The 19,930-nt window shown below is 36.1% G+C and overlaps 3 protein-coding genes across 6 annotated transcripts in view; 1 reads left to right on the top strand and 2 right to left on the bottom strand.

The window, feature by feature from the left end:
* LOC130052831 (uncharacterized) overlaps nt 1-19,930 on the bottom strand; it is a 112,262-nt gene that overhangs the window by 16,555 nt on the left and 75,777 nt on the right. For all 3 annotated transcript variants that reach the window (XM_056158917.1, XM_056158916.1, XM_056158918.1), the window contains 3 exons: nt 11,153-11,348; nt 8,826-8,933; nt 5,420-5,555 (listed from right to left, as the gene is read on the bottom strand). In XM_056158917.1, the coding sequence (XP_056014892.1) occupies nt 5,420-5,555; nt 8,826-8,933; nt 11,153-11,348 (440 nt within the window). The remainder of the gene's footprint in view (nt 1-5,419; nt 5,556-8,825; nt 8,934-11,152; nt 11,349-19,930) is intronic.
* LOC130052830 (uncharacterized) lies at nt 16,063-18,309 on the top strand. 2 transcript variants are annotated; one of them, XM_056158913.1, is made up of 3 exons: nt 16,063-16,353; nt 16,547-16,565; nt 17,044-18,309. In XM_056158913.1, exons 1-3 carry the CDS (start codon nt 16,330-16,332, stop codon nt 18,048-18,050), a joined length of 1,050 nt encoding a protein of 349 aa, XP_056014888.1. In that variant the 5' UTR covers nt 16,063-16,329; the 3' UTR covers nt 18,051-18,309. The 2 variants fall into 2 exon arrangements, with proteins under 2 accessions (XP_056014888.1, XP_056014887.1); XM_056158912.1 differs by lacking the exon at nt 16,547-16,565.
* The window catches only part of LOC125681143 (uncharacterized), a 3,990-nt gene continuing 2,564 nt past the window's right edge, over nt 18,505-19,930 (bottom strand). Inside the window, exons 6-8 of the mRNA XM_048921090.2 lie at nt 19,805-19,873; nt 19,348-19,583; nt 18,505-19,197 (exon numbers count right to left, since the gene is read on the bottom strand). Of these exons, the coding sequence (XP_048777047.2) occupies nt 18,777-19,197; nt 19,348-19,583; nt 19,805-19,873 (726 nt within the window). The 3' untranslated portion in view covers nt 18,505-18,776. The remainder of the gene's footprint in view (nt 19,198-19,347; nt 19,584-19,804; nt 19,874-19,930) is intronic.

Raw genomic sequence — 19,930 nt, 5'->3', positions numbered from 1 at the left:
CTTTGGCCTTAGTTGTTTATTCGAGCAACGTTTACTTTTTCAATACTTGCATATATTCATTCTGTAAAGCGTTTCTATGCAAAAATTATTGTAAACTTCAAAGTACAGCCAATAAACCAAAGAAATCTGGAAAAAAAGATCTTTTTTTTTTCACTTGCAAAAAGTTGCGATCACTTGTGATTTTTCACTTGCAATTTCAATTTTTAACTCGCATTTAGCGAGTATTTCCCCTTAATTTCGTTGCCTATTTATACAGTATCAGCAAACTTAAATAAGTCCTTCAAATCGTTATTATAATTTTGACATGACCCTGAAACCAAACACTTACCCCCTAAGATAATGCAATTTACAATTTTGGTAAAGGACTACCTACTCCTTCTAAATATCTATTTAGTTTCAATTTAGTATCAAATACACTAAAGAAGATGTTACTTAAATGTTTTACACATAAACACCCTATAGTAAGTTTGGCCCCACCCTGGGGTCAGAACCCCTACCTTGGGGATCTTGAAATTTACAACTTTGGTAGAGGCCATCCTGCTCTACATCGTTATGCATTTACTTTTTCTTACACATGTGCGGTTGTAGAGAAGATTTTTGAAAATTGGTCAATTTTGGACAGTTTTTGCCGTGTTCCTAAGGCCCAGGAATGCAGGAATCCTGAAATTTACATTTTAAGTTTCCTTCGTTACAAAGATGCTTCATACCAAATTTGAAAAGAATTAAAATGGTACAGTTATCAAGAAGTTAAAAATTTCTATTGTTCACACGTTTAATAACTGACCATTTTGGCCCCACTCTGATACCAAAGCCCTAACTATATACCCTTGGGATAATCAAATTTATAATTTTGGTAAAGGACTACCTGCTCTTTTTAAATATCTATTTAGTTTCAATTTAGTATCAATATAGCACTAAAGATGTTATTTAAGTGTTTTACACATAAACACTATAAGTTAGGCCCCACCCTGGGGTCAGAAACCCTACCCTGGAGATCATGAGTCCTGAAATTTACAATTTATGCCCCCCTTGTCCCAAAGATGCTTAATACCAAATTTGAATAGAATTGGAATAGTAGTTATCAAGGAGAATTTAAAAATGTTCAATTGTTAACGCATGGAGGACAACGGCGGATGACAACCAATTGCAATAGGTCACCGAAGTTTACTCAAGAGACCTAAAAAAAAAATAATCGGGACCATGATTTCACTTTAAGGGATTGATAAGTTTGAGAGATCGAAGTTCAAGCCACCGAGAGTCACCTGTACATTAGCTCAATCTTATATGAATGTAATACTTTCTATTTATTATGAATTTCTTGGGTTCCTATACTTCCTGAAAACTCCCTCTGACAATAAACCATCAATTTGTAGAATCAAAATCCTTTCAATACATATCTTTAAGTTGTTGGCAAAAGCCCTAGCTTTAAAACTGTGAGAGCAGTTAAGGTGGCTCACTACACCCAGAAATAGTTTCTCATATCAGTACATTAAATTGATTTAATTATAAAAGATATGATATATAGGAGTGAAACGATGCATCTCGATGCGGCCGAATCGCGATGTAGTGGTCTCGATTCAATGTTCAATTTATTCGGGGTCTGTTTTGGTTCGATACGATTCTAAAATCATAGCACACATTGCTTTTGATAACACGGTTTCTGATTAGCCAATGAAAATTGCCCAATCAACATACATTGTACGAGTAAACTTTGCTGTATCAAAATGAGCGCAGACGAGTTGAAACAAGATGTACTGTGAGCAATGCTCACTAAGAATATCCCCCGCTTACCCCAATCTCCCAAAGGGTGTTGTTAATATTTCCTGAGTGTAAAAATATGGCATGCATTTGTAGAAGAAAATGGAAGATATAGTCCGAACACAAATCCATGGCATAAACCTATAATTTTGACCTTGAGATCAAAGGTCAAGGTCATAAAGAGGTCATGAATGTACATGACACATAGTCTCATGGTGATACACCCATGTCTTATGGTATGACTGTCAAAACCCTATAATTAATTTTGACCTTGAGGTCAAAGTTCAAGGTCATATAGAGGTCATGAAGGTACTCGACACATCGTCTCATGATGATACACTCATGTGTCAAATATGATATGCCTATGTCAAAGAACAAAGAAGTCGAGGTCCTGACACGAATCCATTGTAAAAACCTTTAATTTTGACCTTGAGGTCAAGATCATATGGAGGTCATGAAGGTACATGACACATCGTCTCATGGTGATACACTCATGTGTCAAATATGGTATACCTATATGTCAAAGAACAAAAAAGTTATGGCCCTGACACGAATCCATTGTAAAAACCTTTAATTTTGACCTTGAGGTCAAGGTCATATAGAGGTCATGAAGGTACTTGACACATCGTCTCATGGTGATCTACCTGTGTGCCAAATATGGTATGCCTAAGTCAAAGAACAAAGAAGTTATGGCCCGGACACGAATCTGCACAGACAGACGGACGGACGGACGGACAGACAGACAGAGTGATTCCTATATACCCCCCCAGAACTTCGTTCGGGGGGTATAAAAATGCACCCCAGTGTATTAATCCTGGGTATGGCAACATTTCGGCTTTAGGACAAGCTATTCGAGTGTTGCTTTATGTTAAATGTTTTTACATTATGTAGAATTTATTTGCACAGAGCAATAAATACAATGAAACATAAAAAAATATTAGCATTATAAAGAATTTGGTACTTGCTATTGTATCGAATTGAAAATCATCGAATCGAGACTAAAGTATGGAAAATTGAATCGAATCGAGAATGTACTGTATCGTTTCACCCCTAATGATATACAATACGTATACACATGCCAAAAAGGCAAAAAAATATACAAATTTGGATAAAAACATGATTTTCAAAAAAATTATTTCAACACATATGAACAAAAGACTGCAGGATTTGAACTCGAGATCTGAGGTTCACCAGCCAAATGCTTTAACCACTGAGCTACGATGATAGACAAATAAATCGATCGATACAAATAATTTCACAAAACATTTAAATCGCCATCTTGTGACATGGTGTCATACAGAGTATAAGCTTTAGTGTAGTATCAAGCTACCTTAAAAGGACAAATCATGCATCCACTTTAAAATGTTTCCCCAAAACAGACTAAGTTCCAAGTGTAAATTTTTTCAAAAATTGAAGAAAATCATTATCTAAAGTTATTTGTGTTTTTGCCTTTCTCCTCAGACAGCGTTATATTGCAAAAGAGTTGTCTTTTGTCATACAATTGTAAGATTTAATGTTTCAATCTAATATTTTTTCTGTACATAATACAATTGTAAATCGTATTTGATATGTAATAGAAAATAAAAGAAACCCCATGGGCAACATTGCTCACCTGAGTCACCTTGGCCCTGCCACTGTTCAGCTGTTGTGATTTTTAAAGGATTTTTTTTTTTATCAATATATTTTCATGAAAAAATTGACCGTATAATGTGGCCCCTACTAGCCCCAAAGGATCACAATACAACTGAAAATCAGTTCACATAACATAGAGATGCCTCAACACTTATACAGCTAACATGATCTTGTTCTTCTGGATAAGACAAAGGTCACAAGGTCATTGGTCATAGCATGATATGAAGACCTTGCCATAAGAAACCTATATACAAAATCTCTATCTTGAATTATTAGGAGATATCAGATAGGTAAGATTTTTATTAAAAGTAGGTCATACTTCAAGGTCTAAAGATCAAACACCATTGCGTACAGGGTCTTGTCATAAAGAATCTATATGATCAAAAATATTTGTCAAATCAGTTTGACATTCGGGCACAAATGTGCATTGAAATGTAGCTTCAAGTTTTTTTTTAATGTAAGGGGGGTGGGGGTGGGGAGTGGGGTTAAAAAAAAAGATTGACTTGTCCAAAATTTGTATAAATTTAAGTGAGACAAAATGATATTAATAAGAAGCAGCTACATATGTAGGTATAGTTTCTACAGTCATCTGGCCCAGAAAATGGATGATTTAGTACGAGTCTCCAAATCTGGCATTCAAATAAGGAATATATAAGCAAACCCAAACTACGTTTAATTTGATCCAAAAATTGCTTTGTGTTCTATGGCAGGAGCATGAAGTTGGCAAAAAAAATGCAAAAATGCCAAAATCAATGAAAAAATTCATAAATTCAGGGGGTTTTCCTTTCAGAAAACATGCAGCTCATGCATCGAGCAAATTTATATTCAAATACATTTTTCACTTTCTATTGATACTTGATATAAATAATTTCATTTTGCTCGACAGATGGGCACACCTTTTCCTAAGCAATGATATGGATGAAATTTAACAGTTCTTTTTTAAAACAGGCGGGAAATAGTCTTATTCATGAAGTAATAATGCTATCAAAGAAGCAATAACTTTAATTTGATTGATATAGTATACTTGGCATATATCAAAACATTCACATTACATTTAAAACAGAGAATTTTTGGGGGCCTTTTTATGAAAGACGCATTCACGAGTCAAAGAACATGAACACATTGTCCACAAACCATGTCATGGTTTACTATAAAATCTCCTTATCATTATAGAAAAAATAAATTGTTACATGCACCAGACAGTTACATGTAAATCAACACATTTTGCTGTCATTTTACAAATGATTTTAATGCTAGATTTAAGTGTCTAAACTTATGGAAATGCCTCCTACGGCCATCAAATCTTCAAAATTTTTGCTGGGAAGCATGACCCCTCCCCCTCCTGCCTAAGCACCTTCTGTACTCACTTATTTTCCCGCCTATTTTTTTCTAAATTCATCTGCTACTTCAAAATTTATTGAGAACCCAGCAAATGTAAAACTTTGATCCCCTACTGTAATCCACCCTATCCCCAGGGGTTTTGATTAGAATGATTTTTACAGTGATTTTAAATCTGCACTATGTAAGGAAGCTTACATGTATAAATTTCAACTTTTCTGGCCCAGTGGTTCTTGAGAAGAAGACTTTTAAGATTTTCCTAATACATTCACATGTAAAACTTTGATTACCTATTGTGGCCCCACCCTACCCCCAGGGGCCATGATTTGAACAAACTTGAATCTGCTCTTAACTTTCCTGACCCAGTGGTTCTTGAGAAGATATTCAAAAAAATTTCCTATATCTCAAGTAGATTTTTAAATGACCCCACTGTATTTTTGCATTTTCATGATTATCTCCCCTTTTGAGGGGGCATGGTCCTTTATTTGAACAAACTTGAATTCCCTTCACCCATGAATGATGTGTACCAAGTTTGACAGAAATTGGCCCAGTGGTTCTGGAGAAGATGAAAATGTGAAAAGTTTACAGACAGACGACAAACAACCAGTGATCAGAATAGCTCAGGTGAACTGAAAACAACCATGTTTTACAGTATTAGTGTGATTGTCTCTAATGTTAATACAAATCGAACCTTGAATCATTTGGGAGGGTAAATCCAGATTCTCCCTGTAAGAATATGTTCTCTGTTGGTTGTTTCTGTATGGGAGACATGACGGTAGTTGAATCCTTATGATCTGGTGCTTTTATCAAGTCGTAACATGACTTGTCTGCAAATTAAATAATTCAAAATATCTACTGAAAAAAACTTTTAGCATACATGTACATTAAAACATTTTTGCCAGTACAACACACATATCAAAACTTCTCCACAAGTTACGTCCACTATCTTGCTGTGAAAAAAATTGAATTTCCCTGTTGGCCTTTTTAATTTTCTGATCTGTATCTTTGATATACAGGATGGGGCAACCTATAAACTTTACTTGTATGAAAAACTTAAACAAGAGCAACGCCAACGTGGCATAATACGCCCTTAGATTTTGCTCAAGGAAAACATATTTTAGTGGCATTCATATTTTAGTGAAGTTAGCACTGTCCTCTGTGAGCTAATTCATTATTATGCTTGTAGAAATGAATATCAAGATATAAAGTGGGATAGCCTTAGAATGTGCTACTTCATAAATATGCTAACGGTTCGGTTTGTATCCTGCCCACAAGGTTTTCCTAATAAGTGATACTACGACCTTGACCTTTGACCTTGAAAAACAATAGGCACCTTCCTCTCATCATCATGATCAAATATACCAAGTTATAATATCCTGGAGTTTACGGTTCGGTTTGTATCCTGCCCACTAGGTTTTCCTAATAAGTGATACTACGACCTTGACCTTTGACCTTGAAAAACAATAGGCATCTTCCTCTTACCAAGGTGATCAAATATACCAAGTTATAATATCCTGGAGCTTACGGTTCGGTTTGAATCCTGCCCACAAGGTTTTCCTAAAAAGTGATACTACGACCTTGACCTTGAAAAACAATAGGCATCTTCCTCTCATCATGGTGATCAAATATACCAAGTTATAATATCCTGGAGCTTACGGTTCGGTTTGTATCCTGCCCACAAGGTTTTCCTAATAAGTGATACTACGACCTTGACCTTTGACCTTGAAAAACAATAGGCATCTTCCTCTCATCATGGTGATCAAATGTACCAAGTTGTAAAGTCCTAGGGCTTATGGTTCAGTCTGTATCCTGCCCACAAGGTCCGGACAGACGGACGATGCCATACCATAATACGTCCCGTCTTCGACGGGCGTATAAAAACTAGAGATTGCTTTCATGAAAAACTTTATCCCCAGCTCCCTATATTGGAAGTGCACCAAATGAAATTTCCTCCCCTTAATGTACTGCATGGTATGGAGGAGAAAGCATGGGCAGGAACAGATATTATAAACTCCAATAAGCCACACACGAGAAGTGTTAACAAACTATTTAACACCCTCCACCCACTTAGATCCACTACAACTTTAAGGAGAATAATTGGATCCTCCTGTCCCAACAATATACACAGGGTTTGAAATTAACTTTTTCAAGCACTAGTCCGTGCGGACTAGCCACTATTGATGTTCACTTGTCCGCAAAGCATTTCACAAGTCCGTCCAGTATATGATATTTTATTCAATAGTATTTAATTAATGAAACCAAACACACCACAGTTGCAGGCAATTCAGTTTCTGACACCTACAGAAGAAAAAGAACACCATACTTTATTTTGCATTCAAGATCTTCAGAATCATACAGTAACCTCCGAGTTAATCCTTTTATAAACATCCATAATTACATAAGTGCGTTCAAGATCAACATTCCCATTGTTTTCGTGCTCAGTTCCTATATAGAGTCACAGGAGTTTAAAATTTTATCAATTAATTCAATAAAATTCACTCGATTGATCAAGCCATGAGCTATATAGTGTTAAGAACTCTTGTGTTAGAGTTGCGAATGACGAGAACATGTGCGCACAAATGAGCATGTTCTTAGACCACACTACTTGCAGTTCTTGCACCTCGAACCCGTTCTCGTGATGCGTACTTGGCGTTCGGAATCGACAGGAATTTGTGCAGTTCGAAGAACGGTGGTCTAGAATGCACACCATGTGTTTGGAAGATCATGATGTCATAGTCACGCAAACACTTAACCATGCAGGTAATCGACCATACGATCAAACATCTAAGAGACTCAGACAAATCTTTCTAAACTCTTAACCAATTGAAGATTGATTTCCGGATTTTCACTAGTCCGTACGGACTAGTGCTATAGAGAATTTACTAGTTCGACACAATTTTACTAGTCTCGGACTTACGGACATGAGGTAATTTCGAACCCTGTATACACATCTACAAATGGCAATGAAGCATTGTACAAAATTTCAAATCTATCAAATAAACTGTATAGCAGAAGTGTTCACAAGCTATTTTACATCCTTCACCCCTCTTAGATCCACTATAAATTTTAGAAAAATAATTTGATCCTCCCATCCAAATAATATATACATCTACAATGTTCACAAGCTATTTCACATCCTCCACCCCTCTTAGATCCACTATAACTTTTAGGAAAATAATTGGATCTTCCCCTCCCGACAATATGCACATCTACAAATGGCAATGAAGCATTGTACAAAGTTTCTTCAAGTCTACTCAATAAATCATATGAGAAGTGTTAACAAAAAAGTTATTTAAACATCCTCCACCCCCTTTAGATCCACTATAACTTTTAAGAAAATAATTGGATCCTCCCGTCCTGACAGTATGCACATCCACAAATTGCAATGAAGCATTGTACAAAGTTTCAAGTCAATCCAATAAGCCATATAGGAGGAGAAGCATTCACAAGATTTTGAGACAGACAGACGGACAGAAAGTACAATAACAATGTCTCCCTTGGAAGAGGGGAGACATAATTAGCTTTAACTCACAATTGTAACATCTTACATTTGGTATGATAAAGAAGAAAATCTTAGCTATTCACCAGTTGACCTTTGCCTGACCCCACAAAGGACTTCGGGGATATGAAAGCAATGAAGATATCAAAGGGGAATAATTCAAATTACTGCTTGATGGATGGATGAAATATCTAAAATGGGATATGAATTTGAATTTTGCTTCTTTCATCTGGTGTACATATCACATCATTTCTTTTTTTTTTATCTTATTTCTTTTTTTTATTATTGTAAATCCCTACTGGAGTCTTCATTTTGGATGTGACAGGTGTTTCATTACATAAATATGTCAAACTGAAAGAAAATGATCTGAACATATTCACATCAACTCCAATCAACATATCAGGTAGACACTTAACACCTCTATAATCATGATGATATTCTGTATACATGTATATAACAGTATATCTGATTTCCTTTATACTGTACATGTACTAAAATAGAAAACAAATTAATACTTATAAAAGAATACACATAAAAGGAAATATACAGTCACTAATATGATTCATCAGAAGTTCTTCATATACCCAAGTTGACTTACATTTGTAAGATGTTGTTGATGGATAATTGAAAGGACACTCTTCACATCGGTAACTATAGTGTTCTAATATTCTTCCAACTCCTGTGCTAAAATGAGGACAATAGTGGTCTGTGAAGAGAAAAAAAAAAGACATATATATGTATAGTGGACATTTTATAGATTTACAGATTTCATACACACACATAATCATTTAATTTAATTTTTATTGTATTCTAGTCTCTGATTGGTCCAATTTCAAATTAGGAAATGCAAGTTATATCTGTATTTAATATATGGTTTGGTATGGGGACACATCCCTTTCATTTGGCAAACTTTCGCACATTTCGGTACCCTTAGTGCATTTAAACCTTGGATGTACATTAGTGATGAAACGATTGTCGCCGATGATCGATCGTTCAGAGACCTACGATGCTACTAATCGATTACAAAATAAAAGTCGCCGACATCGTTGACCAAATAAAATCTGGAAATCGCTTCAACTTTGTTCAAATTTTATTTTCTGTATGTCAAACCCGATCAAAAACAAGCAAAGAAAATGGCGGGAGATATGAAGGACGGTAACAACAATGACATTCAACAGTCAAATAAAGGAGCCTATCTCTGATTTCTTTGATACATTGAGATTATAGATAAATTCCATTACTTGATATATTGGAATTCTGATTTATATACCAGTGAATAAATGAAACAAAGAAGAATTCAAATGTTGTTTCCATACAATTAATGATTCTGTTACATCTAATTTGAGGGGAAAACACTTAAATGCCAATTCCAATTATAATCGATTATTAATCGATTACATGTGTCCGATTATTGCTGATAATCGATTGTGGTTTTAGGTCCAATTGCCCATCACTAATGTACATGCAACTTGTATGACATAACTTCATTATGTAGCTACTCCTAACATTTGTTATGCAGTAGAACTACTTTACCGGAAAAACTACTGCTATCAGAAAGTAGTCATAACAAGAGGCCCATGGGCCATATCGCTCACCTGAGTCACCTTGGCCCATATCTGAAGACTTTCCATATATATTTGCATGTAAAACCTTAGTCCCTATTATGGTCCCAACTACCCCTGGAGGCCACGATTTTTGCAAATTTGAATCTACACTACGTCAGAGAGCTTTCATGTAAATGTCAACTTCTTTGGCCCATTGGTTCTTGAGAAAAAGATTTTTAAAGATTTCCCCTATATTTGTATGTAAAACTTTGACCCCCCCCCCCCCCCCCAACTGCATTTGTGGCCCCATCCTAACCCCCGGGGGCCATGATTTGAACAAACTTGAATCTGCACTATGTCAGAAAGTTTTCTTGTAAATATCAGCTTTTCTGACTCATTGGTTATTGAGAAGAAGATTTTAACTATATATTTGTATGTAAAACTTTGATCCCCCTTGTGGCCCCATCCTACCCCCGGGGGCCATGATTTGAACAAACTTGAATCTGCACTATGTCAGAAAGTTTTCATGTAAAAATCAGCTTTTCTGACTCAGTGGTTCTTGAGAAGAAGATTTTTAAAGATTTTTCCTCTATATTTGTATGTAAAACTTTTATCCCCTATTGTGGCCCCATCCAACCCCCGGGGCCCATGATTTGAACAAACTTGAATCTGCATTATGTCTGGAAGCTTTCATGTAAATCTCAGCTTTTCTGGCTCAGTGGTTCTTGAGAAGAAGATTTTTAAAGTTTTTCCCTATATATATATTTGTATGTAAAACTTTGATCCCCCCTTGTGGCCCCATACTACCCCCGGGGGCCATGATTTGAACAAACTTGAATCTGCACTATGTCAGAAAATTTTCATGTAAAAATCAGCTTTTCTGGCTCAGTGGTTCTTGAGAAGAAGATTTTTAAAGATTTTCCCTATATATTTGTATGTAAAACTTTGATTCACCCTTGTGGCCCCATCCTACCCCCAGGGGCCATGATTTGAACAAATTTGAATCTGCAATATGTCAGGAAGCTTTCAGGTAAATTTCAGCTCTTCTGGCCCAGTGGTTCTTGAGAAGATTTTTAAATGACCCCACCCTATTTTTGCATTTTTGTGATTATCTACCCTTTGAAAGGGACATGGCCTTTCATTTGAATAAACTTGAAAGCCCTTCACCCAATGATGCTTTTGGCCAAGTTTGGTTGAAATTGGCCCAGTGGTTCTGGAAAAGAAGTCGAAAATGTGAAAAGTTCACAGACGGACGGACAGACAGATGGATGGACGGACAGACAGACGGACGGCGGACAAAATGTGATCAGAAAAGCTTCTTTTGATGAATGTATCGAGTTCCCCCAAAAATTTTCGGGGAGCATAAATATGTAGACAATACCTGTTATAAGAGTTTCAGGTGCGCACACTTCCACAGTTGCATTTCCCCATGGATTTATAGCACAGTGGTAGACGCATGGTTCCCCATCACAGGTTCCATATGATTCACACTTCATCACTCGAGCTCTCAATGCATATGATTCGTCAGTGGTTGGACAAGAGGGAATCCTATTCACCGTTTCAAATGATGTTTGACACTGAGAAAAATAGTTAAAAATCATAATTTGTTTCTGTTAAAAAAAAATTATTTCCCTAGCTCCCTGCTCCAAATTACATATAAAAGAGAAAGCGTTAGAAGGAAGTTAAACATTATGAACTGCAATTTATGCGATGAGGAAAAAGATGGAAAAAAAATTCAACATTGATGTGACACCAAAATAATGCCAGTCTGTTATGCTGGAGTACCAGTAGGAAAATTAACATACATGTTCCCTTACAGACTATAAAACACTCCTCTTTGATCCTCTGTAATTAGATCCCTAGGTCAGAACAATCATCAATGTGAACATTATTAAATGATAAGGAAATATTGTATGTACAAATTATCAAGGTTATCTGATAAGCCATATAAAACTAAGGAGACGTGTTCACAAGCTATTTCACATCCTCCAACCCTTAGATCCACCACAACTTTAAGGATAAGAACTGGATTACATGTATCTTGTCCTGACAATATATAAGCACATCTACAAATGGTAATGAAGCATTGTATAAAGTTTCAAGTCTATATAATAAGCCATATAGAAGGAGAAGTGTTCACAAGCTATTTTACATCTTGCACTCCTCTTAGATCCATTATAACTAGTGGTGTTCCAATCATCGATTATAATCGAAAATCAGTCGATTGTTGGCAAATTCTAAGCCCTCGATTATGAAAATTTTATTCCAATTAATCGGTTTTTAGATTTTGTTTTCTCAAGGACTGTAGGAATTGAAGAATATTCCTGCCGTGGCCTATCCGTTGATCATATGCCAGAAGTGGTGATTCAACGTACCAATACAGATACAGATCCGTTAACCTAAAAGTTTTGTTTATTGTAATGGCGGCGCACATGAAAGCGAAGGTATTCATACCCGGGAAAATCATATTGACTTTTATAAATGATTACGATAGTAAATGAATAACAAATACAAACAGAAAATATTTATTTACACAATCTCAGCAATAGAAACAACAAAATAATTTTTTACACTTTTCAGTAGTTAAATGATTTGTATTATAGAATTTCTCTACGTCTGATTATATAATGGATAATTGGTTAGGTACGGTAAACCAATCATCGATTATGAAATTCTCACCGATTCCCATCACTAATTATAACTTCTAGGAAGCAATCTGCAGGTCCGAACAATATGCACATCTACTAATGGCAATGAAGCATTGTACAAAGTTTCGATAAGCGATACAGGAGAAGAATTCACAAGAATTTGTGAAAGACAGATGAACAGATAGTACAAACACCAATATGGAAGAGGGGAGTCTAGACTAACTAATAGAATCCTTCATATTAAGTATGAGTGCGAGATAGGGAAATTCCACCAAGGGGACAAATTCGGAGTCTAAGACGATCGAAGCTTTGCCGAGTCCTAGACAAATTTCTCACATTTTTACCCACAATTCAGAATTATCAATATCCTCATTTTAACTTCAATGCAAAAACAATTAGACAGTACAGGCAGAAAGGACATACAGACCCTGAAGCGTGATACTACCAAAGCATTTCGTTTCGTTCCGTGCGAACCGTTCACCGTTCCGTGCAGATCATTCAGCGTTTCGTGTAGACCGTTCAGGATTCCGTGCAAATCGTTTCATGCAAGAATCGTTCTGTGTATGATCAAGCTACGCCCATAGAAACGTGCAGATCGTTCAAACCATGCCCTTAGAAACGCACCAACCGTTGAAGTCATTTCGGCATAGGATGTAGGACAGGTAAACATTGTTGGGATTTTGACCAATTATTTCAAAATGTTTATAAGAAAATCCGATATCACTTTCTCGCCCTTGGTGGTTTCTAGCAAGTGCAGAGACATGTAATATCTCTGCCCTTGTTATATGTATTTGTTGTTTTTTTGATATAGGAATAATTTATTTGTCTTGTTACATTTGTATGATCAAGTTTCTCTTTTTAAATAAAAAATATTTTCATCAAAATCGTTTATAGGAAATGTCTGCATAATGCAAAGACTGACCTGTGTATAACTTGTATATTATACGCAAATTCCAAGGCCCCTCTTTTTTTTTTTCACAATAAAGAGCAGCTAATCCAGGTATTTGAAATTAACATTCGTACAGAAGGTGCGAAAATCGGCGGGGTAATTGAAATATGACAAACGAGGTGTTTATATCTTTTGTCTCTTAAAAAAATGAATGCAGTTTACTATAGGTTTAAAATTGAGGCAAATACAACAATCTAATTATGGATGTTAGATCCGCTCGCATATCGCATTATTTGTTTTATCTATTCATTTATGATTTATTTCTCAATCTATTTCAATCATATTTTGATTTTTTCTTTTGTTTGGTTTTTATCCAAGATGACAGGTTCTTATCGACTGGCTAATTCTATGTCTAGATGCACCCCGGGCCTCTCCCGCCCTAGAGTATGTTCCAGTCTTACGAGATTTTTTAAATCATTTTATCTGTTGTCATACACGTATGTAAAAATGTTTAGGTTTATTCAAGATCTGTCTTTGAGAAGAGGCCTGGAAATACAAAATGCACACGTGCTTTAACTGCATTCAGTTTGAATGTACAAAAACAGCAATACTGACGCGACTTTTTCAATGAATTTAATAGAGCAATGAATAAATAAAGTTGAATAATAAATATTTGATGACTATACAATTTATGCATCTTTTTCCTTTATTTCTGAAGTTAAAAAATATTCATTTCCTTTTATTCCAACGTGTTCGTAAGTCATTAAACTATTCCTTGTTTAAACTAACCCCAGGATGAAACAATTAATAATGCCGAAAAAAATCAAAGCGTGCAGGTCATGCCTAGCGTTTCGTGCAGACCGTGCACAACCCTTTCCCCGCCCAAAAAAATGTTTCAATCTTTCCTGATGGGGAGTTTCTTTAAATCCTTTGATCTGTTTTCATACACGTACACATGTATATAAACAAGAGATGTTTGTAAAACACATATGCCCCCCATGGTGCAAAATTAAAAAGGATTATACACACACACATCATTTAATTGAGAGTAGTATCATCAATTCAAGATATTGAGCAGACAATATCTTCCTATGTCAAGAGTGGATTGACCATGTGACCTAAAAATCAATACGGGTCATCAACTCCTGAAGATGTACCAGTGTACCAAGTTTGATGTCTGTCAAGCAAAGGGTTCTCAAGATATTGAACGGACAGTATATTCCTATGTCCAATTTGACCCTTGACTTTTGACCATGTGACCTTAAAATAATTAGTAGTCATCTTCTCCTGAAGATGTACCAGTGTACCAAGTTTGATGTCTGTCAAGCAAAGGGTTCTCAAGATATTGAGCGGACAGTATATTCCTATGTACAGTTTAACCCTTGACCTTTGACCACGCAACCTCAAAATCAATAGGTGTCATCTTCTCCTGAAGATGTACCAGTGTACCAAGTTTAATGTCTGTCAAGCAAAGGGTTCTCAAGATATGGAGCAGACAGTATATTCCAATGTCCAGTTTGACCCTTGATCATGTGATCTGAAAATCAATAGGGGTCATCTTCTCCTGAAGACGTACCTGTGTACCACGTTTGATGTCTGTCAAGCAAAGGGTTCTCAAGATATTGAACGGACAGTATATTCCTATGTCCAGTTTGACCCTTGACCTTTAAACATGTGACCTCAAAATAAATAGGGGTAGTTTTCTCCTGAAGATGTACCAGTGTACCAAGTTTAATGTCTGTCAAGCAAAGGGTTCTCAAGATATGGAGCAGACAGTATATTCCAATGTCCAGTTTGACCCTTGACCTTTGATCATGTGATCTGAAAATCAATAGGGGTCATCTTCTCCTGAAGACGTACCAGTGTACCACGTTTGATGTCTGTCAAGCAAAGGGTTCTCAAGATATTGAACGGACAGTATATTCCTATGTCCAGTTTGACCCTTGACCTTTAAACATGTGACCTCAAAATAAATAGGGGTAGTTTTCTCCTGAAGATGTACCAGTGTACCAAGTTTGATGTCTGTCAAGCGAAGGGTTCTCAAAATATTGAACGGACAGTATATTCCTGTTTAGTGTGACCCTTGACCTTTGACCATGTGACCTCAAAATCAATAGGGGTCATCTTCTCTTGAAGATGTACCAGTGTATCAAGTTTGATGTCTGTCAAGCAAAGGGTTCTCGAGATATTTGATGGACAGTATATTCCTATGTCCAGTTTGACCCTTGACCTTTGACCATGTGACCTCAAAATCAATGGGGGTCATCTTCTTCTGAAGATGTACAGGCGTACCAAGTTTGATGTCTGTCAAGCAAAGGGTTCTCTGGACATTGAATGGTCAGTATATTCCTATGCCCAGTTTGACCCTTGACCTTTGACCATGACCTCAAAATCAATAGGGGTCATCTACTCCTTAGGATGTACCAGTGTGCCAAGTTTGATGTCTTTCAAGCAAAGGGTTCTCAAGATATTGAGCGGACATTATATTCCTATGTCCAGAGTAGATTGACCCTTGACTTTTTGACCTGAAAAACAATAGGGATCCTCTTCTACTCATAACTAACCCACATATGAAATATCATTATCATCAAGTGAATGGTTCTCAAGATATTGAGCGGACAACACATGGTCTACAGACCGACCGACCGACCGACAGGTGCAAAACAATATGCCCCCTCTTTTTCAAAGGGGAGCATAAAAATATAGCTTCATTCAACATTTGTCTTTGGGAAGAGGCCTGGAATATACAAATAGTTTACGCCAGCACCGTTTCCGGTTTTAAATATTAGTCACGGTTTATGGGGGATACTGAAAACGCTTTATCAATTAGACGCTTGAAGTAAACAATGGTGAAATATTGTTGTGTTCCACTTTGTGGTGGTTTTGGGGGTCACAAGTTTCCCACAGATCAGGAATTACTCTTGAAATGGAGGGTAGCGATCAAACGGATGGATAGGAAAACAAAAAAATTATGGAACCCAGGAAAAGAAGACGTTGTTTGCCATATACACTTCACAGAAGATGACTACAAAATCACCGAATCAGGTTAGATCGAGGTCCTATCAATCAGTTATATAAAGCTGCATCGTCAATTGATTTGTTGAATTGTTTTAATTTTTCCTTCTTTCAAATATTGATTTATAAAGTTTCCTCATTTTGTCTTGTATTCGTGTATTGATAACGTTCTTTTTTACATTCTTGAATGCGTTGCTTTGTGGTTTGTTTTTACTCTTTTCAGGTGCAACTACTGACATGTGGTATGTATCACAGTATTCATTTAATATAATACTAGGCTATATGACGAGACATATACTGCTTTGATAAAACGTTACAGGATTAAAGAGTGCTATGATACCATATATGTATATATATACACACATATAACCAGCTGAGTCCTGGTCTCCACACAATGTAATTAAAATTAGATCTTCCATCCGCTCCCCAAACTGGGGAGCGGATGGAAGATATAATTTTAATTAGATTGGGTCTCCACATTAACAATCACCATTTTCTGGTGTTATTTTCATATATTTGGTGATTCCCCCCCCCCCCCCCCCCCCCTAATATTTTTTACAGTAGAAGTGACTGCTAAAAATGCAAGGTTGAATTTGCTACATGACTATTTATGTAAATCAATTATAACAAATCTAGTTTATAATTAGCGAATCTTAAAGCTTTTAAATATAAAGTATAACTTACAACCAACATTCCTGTAACATATTCAATTTGTGACAGGTGAACGAAGACGACTTAAGTATGGAGCTGCGCCCTCTGTTTTTGACTTCAAGAATACCAGTACTACCCAGGAATCTGACAGAGCTAAGCGAAAGAGGCTGCGAGAGTCTACTCAAGATACATGTACTCCAATGATTGAAGACCTGCCCATATATATGGATGAATTGATTGTACATCATGAAGTTGTTGTAGATCAGTCATCTACAAGTATTTCCACATCCATGCCAGAAGAAATGTGTTCAACAGCTGAGAAAGAAATCCAGTGTGACATACCTACCTTAGGTAGATTTTCAATTGAAGGTATGAAACTGGACACTAAGATGCTTTCTTATTACACTGGTTTGAATGGCTATGATCATTTCATGCTTCTCTTTAATATTCTTGGGCCAGCAGCTTTTGACTTGAATTACAAATGTGGCTTATTAAGTCCACAAGATCAGTTGTTTTTAACTCTGATGAAACTCAGACAAGCAAAAGAAGATGTGGAACTTGCTATGCTCTTTAAAGTCTGTGAATCTACTGTTTCTAAAATTGTAACAACTTGGATTAACTTTTTGTATTTTCAATTAAAAGAGTTAGAGGAACAATTCTGGCCTTCTAAAGACATCATTAAAGAACATATGCCAACAGATTTTGCTAAAAAGTTTCCCAATACACGCGTAATTTTAGATGCAACCGAGCAACCAATTCACAAACCATCAAATGTTGAGGCACAATCCAAAACATGGTCTTCTTATAAACACAAAAACACGTTGAAAACCATGGTAGGTGTAACTCCAAATGGAGCAGTATCTTATGTATCCTCTACTTATGGGGGCTCTGTGTCTGACAGACAAATCATTGAACACTCTACTCTGCTAGATGTAGGCAAATTTGATGCTGGTGACAGCATTATGGCAGATCGGGGAATTCTTGTTCAAGATTTATTTGCGAATCAGAATGTTTTTATTAATACACCTACGTTTGTCAAGGGCAAAAGCCAACTTGACCCCGAAGAAATAGTTTGAGATAGGCGAGTTGCCTCAAAACGTATTCATGTAGAGAGGGTGATTGGGCTTGCAAAGAGGTTCAAAATTTTGAAACATGAGCTACCAATGTCAAAAATCCCCCTAGCTTCCAGAATTGTGTACATTTGTTTTATGTTGTCAAATTTTAGGAATTGCATTGTTGATAAAAGTGCTTAAACATGTGCCAGTAGTATATCAAAATGTACATGCATACATGTCTAAGTTTAATAAATGTATGCCCTGCACATACAGTGAATCCCTTGAGAGTTGTGTTCATATTTCTGCTTACAAGTTTTAAATGTATCGTACATTTTTTGTATCCTTTATGCAACATGTGCTGTCAATATTCAAAGGGATACATCATACAAGGATCTTGGTAGACATATCAACTTTTAAGTGTAAAAGCTATTTACCTTGAAAGGGTCAAAGTACAATATCTTTTTTAAAAAATCAATTTAAAAAGTTTAACACTTTATATAACCAACATCTATGCATTGTTACATGTATATTGTCAATACAGAAAATTTCATATCATGGATATGCAATGTATTTCATCTGAAATTGATTGGCATTCTGGGCAGAAACTTAGGCAAAAAAACATGAAGAATCATTTGCAGACTCTAATCAAATCATGAATACAAAAAAGATTCTGTATAAAAAAAATGAACTGTCTCGATAAATCATTTAGAAGAAACTTTTACACAAGTTTGCATATATGCTTCCACTTTACAGCAAGGATAACAAGTATGGCATGAAAAATTTATCATAGAATACATCAAGCTTTGGAAGAAGAGAATTCTGGCAACATTCTACATCAATATGTACTTTCTGGATGAACAAATCTTTGAAAGTGTATACAACAAAATAGCAAATTTGTTTTTTGGCAATAAGCATTTGGCCTTGTATTTGGAAAAAATATTTAGAGGTGGGTTTCAATTTCATTTCACCAGTTACAGAGTCCATTGTTAGATATGGGAAGTACTTTCCAGGCTGAATCTTCTCAAAGCAACCAGCAAAGGGACATTTGACTTCAATTAGTGCATCATTGCCAACGAGTCCATCCGGTGATGCCCCCAAGTAAGGTCGATCCATATCAACAAAGAAACCACATCTTTGAACACCTTGGCCAGTCTCTCTTTCAAAGGATCTGTAATGAGAGATAAAAATAGGAAAAGGCATATAATATATGTAAATAATAATTTACTGATTTGACCAATGCTTATATAGAGCGTTAAGATTTACAAACCAGGTCTCTGCTGTACACGTGATTGTCTGACTAGCTCACACTAAAACATACCTAATAGCACGTGTCTCATAGGTACGTCCATGGACTAGAGCTTCACTGCGAAATACAGCAGCAGAAGGCTGGTATAGAGACTCGCAGAGTTTCTGCCTATTACGTCTGTCTGTAGCTAAACAGATATCTCCAAATCTTGAGGCTGTGATCCGCCATGATCTCTCCTTGAACCAATTATTTGAGCTGGCTTGTCCACGTGTCTGCTCCTCAATGGCAACTACTTTATCTGCTGTAACCTTTAAGAAATTGTATATAACAAAAACCATATATCTTGTACTGTGTTTTGTAGTATAAAATTGCATGGTATTAGTAATACATATGAACATGAGAAAAAATCCTTGCAATCAATTTACATTGCACATTATATCTTATTTTAACACATATACAACATTTGCACAAATGTCATAAAATTTAATTTTGTTGAAATGCAGTTTGAGCCAATTAACAAAAGACCTACCTCAACAGCTCGTTGAACCCAATACTCTGTGAAGGGTCTTTCCAAATAATCATGGTCCAATACTGCTGCCTAGTGAAACAAAAGGTGTTACAGTTTGTTTGTTATTAAACACTTTATTTTATATGT

This window comes from Ostrea edulis, chromosome 3, assembly GCF_947568905.1.
Source record: "Ostrea edulis chromosome 3, xbOstEdul1.1, whole genome shotgun sequence".
Taxonomy (NCBI): Eukaryota; Metazoa; Mollusca; class Bivalvia; order Ostreida; family Ostreidae; genus Ostrea; species Ostrea edulis.
The sequence above is the reverse complement of the archived record's forward strand: the minus strand, read 5'-3'. Positions and strand labels throughout refer to the sequence as shown.

Bases quoted from the DNA above. Each gene is read 5' to 3' on its own strand.
- LOC130052830 (XM_056158912.1), top strand. From the start codon at position 16,155: ATGGTGAAATATTGTTGTGTTCCACTTTGTGGTGGTTTTGGGGGTCAC. The intron at 16,354-17,043 runs GTTAGATCGAGG...AATTTGTGACAG, and splicing joins CTACAAAATCACCGAATCAG to GTGAACGAAGACGACTTAAG.